Source organism: Rhynchophorus ferrugineus, unplaced genomic scaffold, assembly GCF_030347505.1.
Source record: "Rhynchophorus ferrugineus isolate W39M unplaced genomic scaffold, kcgeb_rfMv2 rfM1, whole genome shotgun sequence".
NCBI lineage: Eukaryota > Metazoa > Arthropoda > Insecta > Coleoptera > Curculionidae > Rhynchophorus > Rhynchophorus ferrugineus.
In genome coordinates this window covers 49,525,000-49,544,046 of record NW_027472580.1, presented here as the reverse complement: position 1 = coordinate 49,544,046, position 19,047 = coordinate 49,525,000, and the positions used below count along the sequence as shown (strand labels likewise).

General features: G+C 30.8%; 2 protein-coding genes across 3 annotated transcripts in view; one reads left to right on the top strand and one right to left on the bottom strand.

The window, feature by feature from the left end:
- robo3 (roundabout 3) overlaps positions 1-19,047 on the top strand; it is a 440,303-nt gene that overhangs the window by 341,998 nt on the left and 79,258 nt on the right. Inside the window, exon 3 of the mRNA XM_076419735.1 lies at positions 9-202. Coding sequence (XP_076275850.1) covers positions 9-202 — 194 coding nt within the window. The remainder of the gene's footprint in view (positions 1-8; positions 203-19,047) is intronic.
- Positions 9,111-10,371, bottom strand: LOC143206896 (uncharacterized). 2 transcript variants are annotated; one of them, XM_076419738.1, is made up of 3 exons: positions 10,025-10,371; positions 9,846-9,964; positions 9,111-9,561 (listed from the first exon to the last, which is right to left on the bottom strand). In XM_076419738.1, exons 1-3 carry the CDS (start codon positions 10,344-10,346, stop codon positions 9,169-9,171), a joined length of 834 nt encoding a protein of 277 aa, XP_076275853.1. In that variant the 5' UTR covers positions 10,347-10,371; the 3' UTR covers positions 9,111-9,168. The 2 variants fall into 2 exon arrangements, with proteins under 2 accessions (XP_076275853.1, XP_076275852.1); XM_076419737.1 differs by having other exon boundaries at positions 9,846-10,371.

Below are 19,047 nucleotides of genomic sequence, written 5' to 3'. Positions count from 1 at the left end.
TGTACTAGGTATAAAGATGGCGCTCTCCTACGAACTACCATTCAGGATTCCAGATCTCATCGAGTTGTTCTACCAACTGGCAGTCTATTTTTCTTGAAAGTGGTACAGAGTCGAAAGGAATCTGACGGTGGGGTGTATTGGTGCGAAGCCAGCAACGCTCTAGGAAAAGTTCGAAGTAGAAATGCCACTTTAACTGTAGCAGGTGAGTGTTTAAAAAGCTAAATGTATATAAAATAATAGTTAACTTAAAACAGATCCTATATATCTGATTAAGCGGTGTTTAGTAGATAATGACCGCTCATTAAAATGATACCTATTTTACATATAAATTGAACGAAGAGTATAAAACCGAAAAACGGTCTTATTTAGAAAAGAATAAAACTTTTTTCTTGGTTATTGTTCTTGTTCTTTCTCTTTATTTTTAACGATGTCTAAAGTGAATTAAAGCAATCCCCTCCGTTCACTGTCATCAGATAGTTCCTGTCTTATATCCAGCCTAATTGTTTCTGCCTTCTCGACCTCCTCGGTCTTAAATAAAGTTTTTACGGTTTCTCACTTCGCCCGACAAGGAGAAAAAAGCAATAACAATAAAAATAAAAGTAAAATGATACTAGCACCATCAGCGTTATCATTAAAGTTGGCTCTTTCACTTTCTTTTTTTTTGAAAAGTTAAGGTGAAGGAGTCTTGTGAAATAATAAAAGTTTTAAGGGATTGTCAATGATTTTTAACGAAATCAGAAGCAGTGTATTTTGGTTAAAACAATTTCAAGTAACAGATATTTATATTATTTCTGCTATATTGTATTCAACACATATTTAAAAGAATTGTTTTATAATTACTAATAAAAATGTAATAATTATAATCATTAATAAGCTACTACTAATTGATTCAATTTGACTAAGGTGTGACAAAAATATAAATATTAATTGTACTTGTAAATGGCAATCCAAAGTGGTCACAATACATATTCTAACTTAAATAGTGATTTTCTGTGATGACAAAAACCTTCAGACAATTGCGAAAATAGAACTACATTTTTCTAAATTATTTTGTTAGGTTTATCATAATTTATTTTTATTATATTAAAAATCCGTAGTTGACCATAAAATAATCTCCTGATCCGAATTATAATAAAATAATAATAATATTATAAAATATTTGTCAATATAATTTAATAATAGTAGACAGTAATTCTTTTTGTATATGTAAATTCTGTGAAATTATTTAGTAAATTTTAGTATCCTTAAGTTTAGAGAAACTATGGGTTTATATAAATATTATTTTTCGTTTAAGAATTAAAAACAAATCTTACTATTTGAATAAATGCTTGTTTTCCGTATTTTCAATAAAACGATCTCAATAAAAACTTTTAAATAGGAAGAAGTTTTCATAAACCCGCTAAGTATTTTGGAGTTAATTAAGAAATGTTTTTGTTGGTTGGCTTCAGTTTAATGCCAACTGTTTCACCGAGTTTTCAATTTTCTAAATTATTTTTGCTACAGATAAGCACTATAATTCCATCAGGATAAATACAATCAATAACATATTTATACTATTAATAACTCTAGTGATTACAAAGAACTAAAAATTATTATGTGAGACCATTCATTATACGGTTTCCCAATAGATAACTGCGAATAATCATGGCGGATATTGTAGGAATACGCCTGAAGCTATGAAACTGCTATTATTCACTTTGGTAGAATATTAATTATCCTTATCAAAGTCTGTTTTATCCATGTACAAGTTTAATTATTCAAACGGTATAGTATATTACCTTCGATATAGTTCTAGTACTGTTATTAATAAAATTAGCCGACAATTAAGATACGGAATGTGAGTTACATGTTCCTGCTCATGTTGTTGTTATCCAAATAGACATTTTTGTATATAACGTTATCATATATACTGTTTGGTTGTGTTCAGATTAACAAAAGGTTTTATTAAAAGCCTAAGGGAATTTAATTTAGAACAACAACATCAGGTTATGGAAAGGTCTTTATACAAGTTTATCAGAGTTATTAAGCTATTATAAAATCATATAGAATACAATGACTAAACATGTTTCAGTCTAATCATCAATGTATTTATCAATATAATCAGGTCAGTGCTTCTTATATATTATATACCTCATTAGAAAATGGGCATGTAATATTCAAAGATCTTCAAACCAATTGGTCGAAATAAGATACATCAAACTTGCTGACAGCGAAATTTAATATTAATAACATTTTTTTTTTAATTAAACATTAACATTAAATTAGCTAGCCTGTAAGATGTAAAAAGTTAAAGGACGCTAACTTATGCTTTATTTCGCTGACTTTGGCGAATGTTTTTTGAGCTATATATGCAGGTACATTATCTACATGGAAAATAATATTTTTTTCACGAATTATTGAATCTATTATATATTAATTATTAAATCTCCTAAAATGTACATAATATTTTTTATGAATTACACCTTACAATAGATGTGCTTAGTACAATCTTAATTTACAAATTTATTTCTACTATTCTAATGTATTTGCATTAAGACACGAGCAAGACGACTATGGGATTAATATTATTAGATTATACGATATTATGTTACGATAGATTAATCCGCTTTAATCTTCTGAGTTCCTGCGTATTGTCCAATACCTGTATCGCTTCCAGGTTGCTGTGATTTAGCAACATCATTTCATATTTTAATACAAAATCTTGAATCCGTAAATCCATTAGATTTTAAGATCATCGTTCATCGCTTATTGGGTAATTTCTAGACATTAACTCACTTCTAGAGCTAAATTATCAATTTCACATACGAGGAAAACATGAAAAGTTCTCGGTCTGTCACAGAGATGGTGTTCAAAACAGCAAAAATCCATGTTTGTTGCTTCTGTACATATCAATATTTCTCCTATTTATATAACAAGCCTCAACTCAAGTAGTTTGTTCTCTTTTTGGCACGATTTTCTGCAGTCGGCATTATACGTGCTGTTAAATGAAATTCTGCGTTTTGGATAGCTTAACGCTTAAGCAAATTGATCTGAGTTTATCAAACGTTTACGGAAACTGTGCTTCTTCTATTTCGATCATTAGAAAACGGACAGCTCAATTTAAAAGTAATATAATATCCTGCGAAGATGACCTACATTAAGAACAACCAAAACCGGTAACCATAACACGGAATTTGTTTGCTACTGTTGATAAATAGAATTTAAAACCTTGAAAAATGTTTTTTCGTGTTACTAAGCATACTTTATTTAATACCTTATTGCGAAAGTCTTTAATATTCTTTACAATGCTTTTTAGTCCAATGCCGTAGTAATATAACATATGGAATTATAGAGTAGTAAACTATATAATATTATCATATGGATTATCTCCCAAGGAACTGTCTCTAGATTGTTTCAACACGCTTATCTTCTTTTTTGTATATGTTATCTCCATCTACATTCAAAGTATAGTATTTTAGTGTAACATATCAGTACTATTTAAATTCAAGGCTATGAATTTTATAAAGCTATAAGGTAATGGGGACAATTGTAAGATCATCTCGTTCTATATTTTTTAGAATTTTATAAAATTCATGGATATTACACATTTGTGATTCGTGTTTTTATTATTATTATTTATATTTAATTTATATATTTATATATTTATTATTTGAGTACTATTACCTTCTCTTTATCTATCTTCTATCTATTCATTCATTATAACGAATTCATTATATTCATTCATTTGTATAGATTCAGTCGAACGTATAGATACGTACTCGTACTTAGGACTTATCAATCATTTGAAATTATTTAATGTTGTGCGCGATCATTTAACATTAAGCCAATTTAAAACATCTATCAAGTTAATTTAAGAAACTTTAATTAATTAATTATTATGTTTCAAATCCCTATTCGTAGGCATATTTATTTTGTCTATTTCTATTACATTATTTGATTATTTGACTTGCCCTGTTCACATACTTTTTGCTTGATATTTATGTTTTGATATACATTCATTTATAACTTGAATATATATATATATATATATATATATATATATATATATATATATATAATATGTAATTTGTAATTTATGTAATTATACATATGTAATTTTTGTTGCAATATGTTACAAAAACCATAAAAATAAAGAATTAAACTGAGAATAAACTACTAAAAGTGATTTACAATTGCCCAACCATTTCTTTCTGACATCTTGTCCAACTAAAATAAATGGTAATATTAAGGAATATATGAAGAAACCTTGTGTTAATACGGCCTCTTTATATTTCAATATTTGTATAACACTGATACACGTGAAATTATATTAATTGCGGGTGTTCAATCATAAATACATCCGAAAAATCCAATCAAACAATTCATTAACCATAATAGACGACTTATATTAATACGAACGGAAATCATGACGGTCACTGGAAAAAAAGGAGGGAAAAAAGACGAACGAACGTGGCTAGCAAACCTTAAATAAAACAAATGACGTACGAACTCATCAAATAAGAATCAAACGCGCCAAAATGGGCTCGTTCTTCTGCTTTAATACTCGTTTCCGAATTTTTACGAAGACGCAATTTTCCGTCGCTAACGCGAAATTTTTCTTCGCCGAACGTGATACACCCGGAAAATGACAGCGGCGTTTTTCTGTCTCGGCCCCGGGCCCCGGGAAAACAGGCTGCGGTCTCTTTCTCTTATTTTCCGGTCGCTTGGACCGGCCGTCTTTTCTCTTCGCGTCCGGGTCTGACGTCTGCGATGCTCCCTTTACATTAGGTGTTTGCTTTATGGGACTTTTCTCTCGGTTTGACGTGAAACTCGTAAGAAATGAAGCTGAAATCAGGAAAATCCTGATGTATATCATCTTCATGCATTGATGCTTACTGAAAATGGAACGCCCTAATATTATATCCACTTAATCAACTTTAGCACTAATATATGATTTTATTATGCATTTTTCTCTATTAATTTATATGCTGATAACATCAAGTATTCAATTCCATTGACCATCATTTCTTAATTGATTTACATGCATTGTCTTTCTTTAATTTCGTTATCTCCAAAATACCTCGGAATTTGTCAAGCAATTCCTGTTTTTAATTTTTAACCGACTTCTAAAAAGGAGAAGGTTTTCTATTCGCCTGTATATTTTTTCTCCGTCAATTGTGGGCCGATTTTCAAAATTCTTTTTTTATTCGAGTCCACTTCTGAGGTAGTCGCTTGGAACCAAATTAGGATCTGTTGGGGCAAAAGGGGAGAAATCGAAATATTTTTTATCTAAATTAATCAGATATTTGGGTAGAATGTTATTACTGAGCTGATGTGACGGAAAATCGGAAGTCGTTCAGTGCAAAAGCCATTAACTTTGCTTTTTAAGCACTAACTATAGCATATAAGACAAGTGTCATGGTTAAAGCGGTTAATACCAAACCAAACGGAGTTTGCGGGTTCGATTCTCGCCGGGGCAATAATTTTTTGTTGTTGTTTAATTAGAACATTTGTCAAATCACCTAGGTAGCGGCCCTAGGGCCTGAAGCGCTCCTCATTTTCAATCACTGATTCTATATTTTTATTTTTCCTCATAAGGGCTGCACCTTTATTTAGCCTACCCCTTGTAATATTAATTAAAATAACTGCATAATTTATTGAGCAAATATCTAACACTTAAAAGTGAAAATTAAAATATTTTTAACAAAAAAATGGAACCGCCTTCATTTTAACATTTTAAAATAAAATATGTAGATAATAATCGATATAACAACTAAACAATAACTTATTTAACCTATCTATTACATTTTCGTATTTTATATTTTACTACATATATACTATTTAGCTTAATACCTACCTAAACCTATATATATATATATATAGGTTTATATATAGGTCTATATATATATATATAGTCAGCTAGTATATATATATATATATATATATATATATATATATATACTAGCTGACCCGACAGACTTCGTCCTGTCAAAAAGATTTGTAATGTGGCAGTTTTTGTGCCTACTTATTTTAAAAAATTCTCCTGAACAGAACCATCACCCTGGTGATAGGGCGTTGTGAATAAAAAATAATTAAATAAAACATATATAAGGATTGAAAAGTAAGTAATCGCTTTATTGTTAATCATGTGAATCATAGTTATTATTATTATTATCATTATATTGCTTTGTGGTATACGATGTTTTTTGTTTGATTACCTGGCGCATAGATAAACAAATCTGATGGTTTTCCAACACGGGAACAGGCAACATACAATTGACCATGTGAGAAACATGGGTTTTCTAGATTAATACCACAAACACTTAATGATTGCCCCTGGGACTTGTTTATAGTCATAGCAAAAGCAAGCCGTCAACATGTCTATAGGAAATTTGCCATTACCAATGTCAATGAGTTGTTTAGAGAATATGTTTCCAGATTGGTCATTTTGCAACTCGACACGCATATTCTTGCTTAAATGAAGTACTTTAACATGTTTCCACAAATTGGAGGACTTTAGACATGCATTGAGTTCATCAGCTGGCGTTGATCGTGGAATCACTGGCAATGTTTGACGAAAATCTCCTGCTAATAAAATCATTGCACCACCAAATCGGTTATTATTGCTACGTAGATCTTTTAAGGTTCTGTCTAAAGCCTCCAAAGATTTTTTATGTGCCATCGTGCATTCATCCCAAACAATCAATTTACATTGCTGCAAAACCTTTGCCATTGCAGAGTTCTTCGAAACGTTGCAGGTTGGAGTTTCATTGCTTTGCATATTTAATGGCAATTTTAGTGCTGAATGGGCTGTTCGACCACCTTCAAGCAAAGTTGCTGCGATTCCCGACGAAGCGAGTGCAAGTGCAATTTTATTTTGTGAGCGAATTGTTGCTAATATTAATGAAATAAAAAAAGTTTTTCCTGTACCACCAGGTGCATCTAAGAAATAAATCCCTCCAGTTTCATCATTTGTTACTTTCATAAGAGTTTCAAATACATACTTCTGTTGTTCATTTAACAGTGGAAGATTTGTTTGAATTTATTCTTTCAAAGCGTTGAGATCATACAGTCTTTCTCGATGCAACTCTTGGTTAAAAGCGTCATGCATTGGACGATTGGGCGCGGTCAGGCCTAATTGAATTAATAGTTTGTTTGACATTATCAAGCACATGTCCTCAATTGAAATCAATGCTTCATTGTAAATTTCTTCACTGATTTGTATATTTGGATTTCCCATTCTATTCCGTATTTGATACAAAATATCATCACACATATAATATTTGTACTTCATCCACAAATCAATTGGGTTTGATGGGAAGCATGTAGATATGATTATAGAAAACAATGTTCGTATTTGATGAGTGTGTGATGATATTACAGCATCATTGAGAGTTTGATCCCAATGAGCGTCATTTTCAAGCAATTGCAAACGTTGACAGGCTTCTCTGTAGGATCCACACAATTCACCATCAACAGTTCGTAACTGTTGGAATGATGTTGGGCCACGTACATTGACTAATAGCAGTCGTAAATAAAAACATTCATCATTGCTTGGATGTACTGAATAAATCCGGCCAATCGCATCGGTGGAATATACATCTGTATATCATGGAACTGGTTTTCCTTGTTTCCGTCGTATAAATCTCCTTGAGGATTGATTCCAGGTATAATATTTTGGCATTTCAGAATATAGCAATGTTTGTGCGAAATCATCGTTTTGGCATGTCTCAAAAAAACTGGTTAATGTAGTAGATGGTGGCTGAGCAGCTCTTTGTACTGCGTTCTGTGCTGTAAAATACACTCTTTGTCCATTTTCTAAATGCACAGCTAAGTGAACAACAGAAGGGTGTCTCTCATGAATAGGAAAAGAAAATATTCGCCAAACTGCTTCATTACTACTGACATAGCGGCCCATTTGGTATTGGGTAACTTCATCATTAGAATTCTCTGCACCAATTCCAATCACAGCCATATCACTCCCTTTGGTTACATATTTGCAAATGTATTTAATCGATTTCACTGAATGGCAAGATTCAACGTTGATGTGTGCTTTGAATGTCTTTGATAAAATGGGTGAATATGGAACAATCCAACGATTATCTATTTCAATATCTTGTTAATTTAATTTGACAATTGTTGATTTTCCATTGTCTGCTGTCGATCTGCGACGATACAATGGATAACCGTCATTACCAGTAATTGTTTCCGATATTAATGTCCGTGGATATCGTTTTGAACATTTACCATCCATCATACACGGTGAATTTTGATTAAGAGTTCCACAGGGACCATGTATCATGTTTTTGATAACTACCTCATGCAATCCAGGATCTACTTGTACATTAGGGATTTCAGCTGATATCACTGCATCAACTTCATTTGGCCTTATCTTTTCAACCAACCAAACCAAAATGTGTGCATGTGGCAATCCTCGTTTCTGCCACTCCACAGAATACATCCAGCAGCGTGTCTCACCAAACACATTATGTTTTACGATGAAATTCATTAAAGATTTCAACTTTTGTCTAAAGACTCTGGCTGTAATATCATGACGATCAATGGATGATTTCCCAGGTAATAACTCCTGCTTAATTTGTATCCATTGCGGATTGCATGTAAATGTGATGAACAAATCTGCTGTACCATAATGACGAACATACGACATGGCATCTTGAGCATATTCGTGCATATGCCGAGGGCTTCCGATGTATGTTGCTGGAAGAATAGTCATCCGACCGACATTCTGTGCATTTCCATCAGTATTAATCGCATCTCGAAGGTGAATATACTCTTCAGATCGGAGTTTGGTTTGATTCAACCTGATGAATGTTAATCTCTCCGTTTCAATTTTAACATACATGTCATCAACATATTTGTGATATAATCGCCGACATTTCAATATGTGATTATCTGCATTTTCCCGAATCATTAGGCGGTATGAATAATAGTTCATTGAACTGACTTTTTTGTTGGTTTCAGAACCTGTAAACAGATTTTGTTTTAATAACATTCAAATATAAAATTAAAATACATAATATAGTGACTGAGATATTATCGCCATAGCTAAACTAATATTTTAGTTACCTGTAATGGGATTTATCATTTTTATTGATAAATCGCAACCATCTTCACCTTGCCAAAATATAATGGGATATTGCAGTGCATCATATGAGCGGTGTGTTTCCTTTATAGGTTGTAATTGAAAATTCCGACGATGTAAAAAATATCACGGGATTCCAAGTTTTCTCCAACTACAACGATAGCAACTTCATCAATAGTTGGTGCATTAAAACGTCTTGTATGTTGACCTGCAGGTGTTTTATCAGCTCTGATTACAATTTTGTGATTATCGGATGGCATCAGATCCAGGGCAGTTTTAAACAATATAATCAATTGATTGTGTTGATGAAATAAAGTTTGTAATTGTTCTACAATAGACCTTTTTACTAAATTGTTATGTGCACAACGCAGATCAATTTCTTGTGGTGAATTGCCCATAAAATAAATTTGCAGGAATTTGTTGTCGCTATCTGACACTGGTAACAGTGAACCTGCTCTGTGATATATTTGCCCTTGTATCTGTAAATAAAAAAAATATTATGGTGTGGTATAAATTAATGGATTGTCAATGATCAAACTTAAATAATATTTGATCTTAAAAAGTATATATTTAGTTTTAACTAATATCTATCAAATATAAAATATAATAAAAGTGTCACTGAAACTGAATCACCATATAATATGATGACTAAGTGATATATTTCGTAATGATTAAGAAATTGAAGATTAGTAACACATCTTAACTTTGGTGACAGAAAATTTTGTTCGCTAAAATAATTATGAGTAACTGCTATAATACATACCTTGAAAGTTGGCATAAAATTTTCCCGAACTGCATTTGTTGCCCCAAATGAAGTCATTTGAAAGCAATTGTTATATTGTTGAATATGTGTCAAAAAGTGTATAGAATCTGTTCCTATTCCTGAAACCAATGAGTACAATGGTTCTGGTGGTGGATCCAATTGTATCAATTTCACTTTACCATTTGCGCAACACAATCCATTGGCTTCGTTTTTGTATTTTAATGCCTTACAGTGTGAGCAAACCAAGTTCATAGAACCAATAACAACACATTGGTAGTTACTGTAGTCAATTGACACATCGTAACTGAAAGCAGCTGGATTCAAACTTGCGCGATTATTAGTTGAATGTCGCGCTCGCGCTTCACGCGTTTGTGATATCCGAATTCTTTCACGTTCATTTCCGTCGTCACGTTCTTGTGCAGTACGATTAGATCGGTAATTAGCTTGGTTTATAGCATTTCTGGTTCTTCTACCTAAATTGCTTCGTCTTATAGGAGGCATATCAAATATAAATTATTTTTTCACTAATCACGAACTAAACAAACACTAACTAACTAAACACTCTGCACAAAACACGATATACGAATTTGTTTCGTGTATCACTTGACAATTCATCTGTCATCTGTCAAAAGTCATCTGTAACAGACAACTTTTTTTTTTAAATTTGATATGACTTGAACTCAAATCCTTTTAAGCCGTACGAATTGTTTTATTTATTTAAAATTTGAATTAAATTTTAAACAAATAAAAAATTTTAAATAAATAAAACAATTCGTACGGATTAAAAGGATTTGAGTTCAAGTCATATCAAATTTAAAAAAAAAAAAGTTGTCTGTTACAGATGACTTTTGACAGATGACAGATGAATTGTCAACTGATACACGAAACAAATTCAAACAAAAAGGGCTATTTTTAGGGTTTTTCCAGCAATAATTCTAATTTTTCTCGCCGTAAAAACCATCCCTGAACTTCAACGAACATTTTAAAAAAAGATTTGGCCAAATTGGTCCAGGCGTTGTTGAGTTATGCGCTTAGGAACATATTTTGCGATTCATTTTTATATATAAGATATATATATATATATATGTATAGATCCAATGACAATATATATGGATCAAAATATCTTGCATCATTTTCCAATTTTTCCCCATCTTTCTGGCAACAACAACAATATTTATACATTTTCACAATTCATCATTTATTTCAAAAGCGTGCCATTCAAAACATTCTGCATCGATATGAAGTAGTAATCAAAAGCCGCTATACCCAGTGAGTACGCTGGGTACGGAAGAACTTCCCATTCGAGCTGCAACAGTGTATCCTTGCACGAAGATAACTCTGTTACTATTGTTGTTGTTTTTTCTTGCAACAATACGTCCCTGAATTTGTTCGTTATGGCCATGATCGTTTCGCTTTCGTTTTGAAATCTCTTTTTTTGCTTGACAAGTAATGAAACTGCGATATTAAAATAATATGAATTATGATTTTCGGTTAATTGCTGCTGCAATGCAATTCCCACAGTTTCACTTGTTTTTATTTTTTATCACATGTAAAAGTATGGAAACTGTTAATTCATTAAGTTCTTCAGTTATTTATTTGACATCAATATCACCACTTTTAAATTGTTCAAACCAAAATCCACAAATTATGTAAGCCTAAACTGAAAATTCATTAAAAAGTCGTAATGAAAGTTAAAAATATAGTTTTAAATTATTATTTAGTTTAATTTCTATAATTGTCGTCTGTATGTATTTACTAGATTACTAAATAATACTAAAGAAAGAGCTTTTATTTTATAAAACAGTTAGTTATATAACAGTTAGCTTGGGTTGTTTAACAATTGTTTATCAAAATAAATTCAAGTACCTACTATATTCGGAAAATGAGCAATATATAGAAAACAAATATTGTCCCCATCTAAGAAAAAATTAATTTAGTTTTGTTGCATATTACTATTTTTACAATATTGATGATGTAGTTCAGTACCTTAAAACAATTTGACAACTTTATTTCCTGTTCGGTTTTTAAAAAATAAAATTTCAACTTTAGAACTTTACAACAGTTGCCTGTGTGAATTGCTAATACAGATATTCAAACTTTTATTGTTGAATTTAAGGCTTTATCTTCCGAATCGGCTTAATCAAATTTCAAACGGATATTTTTTACATTTCCCATTATTTAATTTTCATTTTCATTCCGGTCTGCTGCGGAAAAAGAGAGACGCGGCTACGAATTCCAACATTTTAATCAAGTAAATCAGAGAAAACGAAAAGCTAAAACAATACGCTCATCTCCACCCCCAGCACCTTTTTGATCTCGCTCGCTCCAATTGAATACTCAAATATCCCCTCTTCGTCCTTCCCGTTCGGAAACAGTACTAACATCCGAATTCCGGTATTTATTTCGAGCGTTATAAAACGAGAAAATTCAAATTACGCCCTCATTGTTTGGGTCAGATTTGGTCCCGTTTGACGGTCTCCTGCGACGGATCGATCATCAAGGGAATGCAATAAAAAAAGGGAAACGGTACCAAACGAAAGACAAAACAAGAAAATCAGATAAGATACAAAATAAAACGGCAAAAAATTATCATTATTTATATTTTGTACTATTGTATAATATTACGAGTAAATCGATACATTTTTTTAAAAATAATTACATCTTGCATTCGATATGCTTAGTACAATCTTAATTCACAAATTAATTTTTTACTACTATTCTGTTGTACTTGCATTAATATACAAGCAAGGCGTGTACGGGATTAATACATCAGTATGTATTAACCAAATCAGAATAAAACTAGTCTGCTTAAACTAAAGTTAAAAATACACTTATAAACTAAACTAGTTCGTGTGGTTTGGTTCGCATCAATATTCTGATTTCTTGGGTGTTGTAGAGTAGCTGTATTGCTTCCAGTTGCTGTTATTTAGCAACCTTGTTTCATGCTTTAGAGCGAAATCTTGGATCACTTCATGTGTCCATTTGACTTCGAGATCATCCTGCAGCTTTTCGTTACGTAGCGATAAGCATTGATAATTAATCATAGAACTTTTGTTTTAAGTGCGTTGGATTACTAGTTGGTTTAATATTTTAGTGCAACCCCATATTTGCACCCCATAGTTCCAAATAGGCTATGAAGCCTATCAAAGAGATTGGTTTATCAGTCGATCATGAGATCGACTGATAAACCAATCTCTTTGATTTTAGATCAAGTTGAGAGTATCTTCCGACTAATCAGTAGAGTTGCTTGACTTTGAGTCTAATTTGCTCTGCTTTTTATCTCGCTTGATGTTTCCAATTTAACTTATCATCGAGATATATTACCAGGTATTTAGCTGATTCTGCTTGAAGAATCGAGCATCCGTAAAGTAATATAATTAAATTTTTGTCAGATTAATAAAAATCTGTGAGACATAATCGCTGATATTTGATAGATGTAAAATAGATAAATATATTCAGACTTTTAACAACACAAGATCCACTTTAAATTAAAATTAAGTTATAAAACTATAATATTTAATAAAACATGTTGATAGTAAACTCGACACTGTATACAACACATATAGTGTTATTGTTTTTTCTTCAGTAAGGATAGATTGCAAATTACCTATACATGTTTTCGATTTTGCGGATATTGAAATAATACAGATATCTGATGACAATCGCATATATAGCATACTTTTTTTCTCTATATAGACTGGTCAACATGGACTTCGAAGTCTTCGGCATTAAGCCTACCTACTGGCAAGTGACCAACTTGAAACCATCCCAGAAGACATATCTGGAATAAGGGAGAGAGTTTGATGGGGGATTAATGCCGAACACCGTGCTTCGAACTGTTAACACTGCTATATATATATATATATATATATATATATATATATATATATATATATATATATATATATATATATATTAAATTAATTATTAAATTAACATTAAGTACACAAGATTTATACTGAGACTTTTCAAATATTCAATCAAATATTCCTATATTAATTATGATATAAATATTAATTATCAATGTATACGGCTCCTGTACTAAATATATTCCCGAAGTTTCTTAATTTAACGAATATCCTGAATTTTGAAAAAACACCCCAAATGCCAATTATAAAAGCAACAAAAAAACTTCTCCAGTATATCCCACAAGTGCTGGCCGTCCCAAATCGGGAACTTTCCCGACGGGATAGCCGTAATGAAAAAAGACAGACCGGTCCTGGGGGAACATCTCCTTTTTAATTTTCCGCCTAGGTGATCCCGCATACTTTCATATCTCTCAATAACCGAAAGAATAACTTTTGCCTGGCAAAAAAATCCGGATTAATATTAAAAAAAGACACTGTGTACTTTTTCCGCATCGTATTTGACCCAGCTAGGCTGGTTTGGAGAAAATTGAAAGTTAGAAATTATGAACGCAACGAAGTTTTTATTTAGATTTTCTTTATTTGCATAATCACTATTGTTATTTTTATATATTGTACCAACCATACATCTTTGTTTAACAATAGCAGAGTAGTCTTAAAATGAATCTCATCAGAATAACAATCTTTATAAAATTAATTGTAAATAACATTAGGAGAAAAATCAAAAGCCCTTTCTAATATGTTTGATTTTAGAATTATTTGTCTGATTTTCTAACTATACAATAGTCTAATTATTTAAACTAAACCGCTGAATATTAATTAATTGATTAAATATAAACCGTAGGGATCGATTCGCGATTCCAATTATATTTTTATATTTTTCGATTCTAAGAATCGGTTAATCCAGAACAAGATTCGATTCTTTCGATTTTAATCGATTCTAAATTAAGGGATTAATTTTTTTCAATAAATGAATTTATTTTTTGAATCGCAATGCTGTGAACGAATAATTCAGATTTATTAAATAAAACAGGTTGTAATTGGCCGTAATTCTTTAGAAAATATTCTGAAGCCGTTGTTATATCATTATTACGATGACCGCCCACGGCAAATATACGGATAAATGTAAAAAAATGTATAGGTCGATTAGACTTTATCTGTGAAAGAAGTTGTGTTACTTATACAGCGATCAATAAGCCCTTCAAAATGAATTTGATGAAGTATTGATAGGAACTTGTTGATTAGAAGCTTCTGATAAGCGAGGCTATTAATAAATGACAGTAGAAAATAAACTTAATTTAATAAACATAATTAAGCATTAAATTATATGATAAAATTTCTAACCTCCAAATATAAATAATGACAAGGAAAAAAGAAGGTATAGATTTGAAGGTTATAAATATAAATATATTTATTTATTTATTTAGGTTGTGAAACTATTATTATTTCATCGTCACTGTCTTTCTCATTGTTGTAGTGTGATTTTGATTAGGAACAGTTAATTCAATTTAATGATTTCTTTAGATGTTTAATCTAACTGTTCGTACTATTTTTATATTTCAGTTGCTTCCCATATTGGTAATACTGGACATTAAACCCGTTGATTACTTTTTTAAGATAAATCCACATGGCGCTACTCGCAATTTCAATTATGTTAATATATTGACAATAAATAATATTTAATATAAAAAGATGTCAAACAATAAATATATTTATATTTGTATGACTTTTTATCGCAAGGTTTGTTGTGATCGTATGTAAAACTTTAAACTAGTCACTTAACCGTAAAATCGAATGTCAAGAATCTTGAGTTACTTGGGGAATTAAAGGTCGATTCCCAAATATTGATTATTTTACGAAAAAAACTCGATTCTCAAGTAGAATCCGAATCAAGTTTACCATCCCTAATGAACGGCTCAATTTAAGATTGTTGAGATAGCTGAGCTTTGAGAATAGTGACTGCAAATTATTTATATATAACATGGGTTATATATACATAAAATGGTAACGGCAGTTATATTACCATTATTTCAATAGGACGTCGAAAATAACGTTCATATAATTTTTCAAAGTATCTATACCACAAATCAATATGTATATGTCGTTGTTTTCCTTATGTATTTCTTCTTTGCTAAGTTATATTATCTATAAATATATGGCTATTTCATTGAAATGTTATCCATCGACACCATCCAATAACATACTAGCATACTGGATGGTGTACAAGGTATCTTAGCATCGCTGAGTAAAACACTATGAAATTTACCCAACCATTTATTTACTACAATCGTAGATCTGAGAGAAAATGGAAGAAAAAAAATATGAACTGAGGCTTGAAATGGACTTGACGATATTTTGTTTAATATAATTTTACAAATGACAAGTTATATGTTATAAAGTGACATTATTTACTCTGAACAAGTATATTTTTCTTTGTTGCAGGTATAATATCTCATCTAAATTCCACAAAAATCTATAAGAGATTAAATAAGGCTTTAATCAATAATATTTAATTTTTATCAGGTGAAGTCTCTATTAAACTACTTGAAAAGAAATATTTTGAATAGGTAAGAAATAATTATTAGTTTCCCCACCTGCTCACTAGGCACAAAAAATCAACATTTTATTATGGAACCTAAACTGAAAATATAAACAAAATGCTTAATTTCAAAACAGTAATAAATATGAAATTAAAATTTTAATGTATTATATGTATTTTACCTGATATATCTCAGCCTTGCTGTACCAAATCAGATATTGGTATGCGAATTTAAACTATGCAGATTATTTTATATTTATTTTATATTTATTATTTTATTATTAATAATCCTTCAGAAAAAAAATTGATATTTGATATATCAGGTAACTCAGGATAGTTATATTTCCTTCTTTTTTGAACAATTTTTATAACCTCTGTTAAGCAATAAAAAAACTCTATCTCCCCCAGGTTATTTTAAAGATGCCCCTGTAGCTGTCCCTCGCGGTAAAATAGGCAAAATTTGTTTAAAAGTTACCAGCTGAAATAATTAATCTATAAATCAATAAATCTGTCTAATCTCCAATCCCTGAAACAACAGTAACAGAAGAATCATAATCAGGGGCTTTTTCTAAGGTAATATACCAGAGAATATCGCCTTCCAGTGATCCAAGGGATCTGCAAGCTGCCTGAAAAGTCAGATGCTTTACTCCTTCTACATTTTTTAAAGCAACAAATAGGCTAGGAATATGACATTTATTATAAAGCCAAAAATAGTAATACCCTACCCAGAGCATTACCCCTACTACCTATGTATTTTTGGTTCCTCTATATTCAGCCGAATTTTCCTATTTTCCAACCTAATGAAACTTTCCCTTCTGACATATAACTAATAAGCTGGAAATCAGAATGAAAACTTCGTACCAAAAAAAGGATGAAGTTCAAAAAAGCGATAATTATTATTTTGGACGGATTCTCGATATTGATAGCAACACTATCTTCTGTAAAATAAACTCTGTCCATTTTTGAGATGAACTTTTAATTTCCTTTTAACTTTTAAAGTATCTAACTTCTCAAAAATTATTCAGTGATATTCATATTAGTTTATTTTGAGAACATTTCATTCGATGAACTTTGATGTATCGAAAAGAAAGGTAAGGATAATAATCAATTTATTTAACTTACATTCAAAATTGACAAAAATAAAAATTATTACATTTACGAAATGCACGGCACATTAGTATTAGAAATGAAAAAAAAAAGATAAATGTTTTAATTTTCAAACAGGCATAGTGGACATCTTCGAAATAGATAAAACCCAATTATTTAAAATATGTAGAAACAATAAACTTCTGTAATACAAACTGGCTTAATACTTGAAATTTAAAATACTAGCCTGATACTTTCTATTAATAATTATCTAATTTTCCCTAGCCCAAATTTCCACATATTCTGAAATTTTTCCAATATTTTTTGCCTTCACTGAATTCGTAACCATTACTCGATATAGCACTGTAAAACTTTGCAGTTGAAACACTATTTATGGAAAGGAAACTGAAACATAAATCACTGGTAGTTATGGTTTACAATCACGAACGTTCTCAACAAAAGTATAAAGACATTTCCTAATTAGTGGTCGGTCTATCATTTCCACTCATGAAGTGTAGTTTACTACGAAAAGAGTAAATTCAGTTTCAATACATCCATTAAATTGGTTTCACAAGAGAACGTTTACGGTAGAAAATTATTGCGTTTATAGAGGGGAATTAGTTTGCAGCTTCCAAAATTTGGACCATGTAATTGTTATATTCAGCTGCTCTCGGAGTATGAGGCTTATATTTTTGCACAGTTGAGAGCGTCAAAACAAAGCAGCAACATCTTAAGATCTTAAGATCTTAAGATCTATTCCTTAAAATATTAGCTATTGTACAAAGAAATAAAAAATAATCATTCACTTTTTACATACGTTTTTATTTTCGGTTGATGTTAACATTTTTTTTGTACCCAAAGAGATAATTTTAAATTTATTTTTAAAAAAGTGATAACAAACATGTTCAACGTTATAATAAAATCATTTTATCATTTTAAATGAAGTTGAACTTTATCGACTCCAACAAACCAAAGTGATGAAGGGTAACAACAATAATAACGATAGGCCTCCATCAAACGTAGGTTTTACGCTGAAAAGGACATATTCGCACATGGCGAGAGGGAGAGAGAGACATAAATCGAAAAATAATTACTATGTTGTCGACTAAACGGTAGGTCGTTATTTTGAAACCCAACTAGCAACGGAATCAATTATTTAAATAGATTCACTTGTTACAGGCTGACTGATTATTTTAGCATCGTTAGTGAGTTTCTCCGTACTGAAAACTAACGAATTGTATTGAAATTGTCACTAGCCGTGGTCATTACTTAGGTCATCAACACAATGAGGGTCTTACCTATAAGTAATTGTGCGGATCTACTACAATCTAATTACAGGTTTAATTAAAAAGTTACGCGAAAAGAATTGTAAATTTGCCGGCTAACAAGCGCATCGTATATTTTAACATAATTTTTGATTAAGTAAATTTAGTCTTCTTTGTAAAGTGTTTCGGAAAATATTTAATTTTAAGGACAGATTTTAAAAACTTAAATTCAACTACATATATAAAACAATAAAAAGTTAAGGTATTCGTAGGGTTTAGTTCATAAAACATACTTTATTTACAATTAGGTATTACTCTAAAATAAATTGAAATAAAAATATTGTACATCTCTACCTACTACTCTTGCCCATGTTCAAGACATGAATCAAACACCGCATCAGAAGAACTTCATTTTTAAATTCAATCCATGGAACAGCGCAATTTTA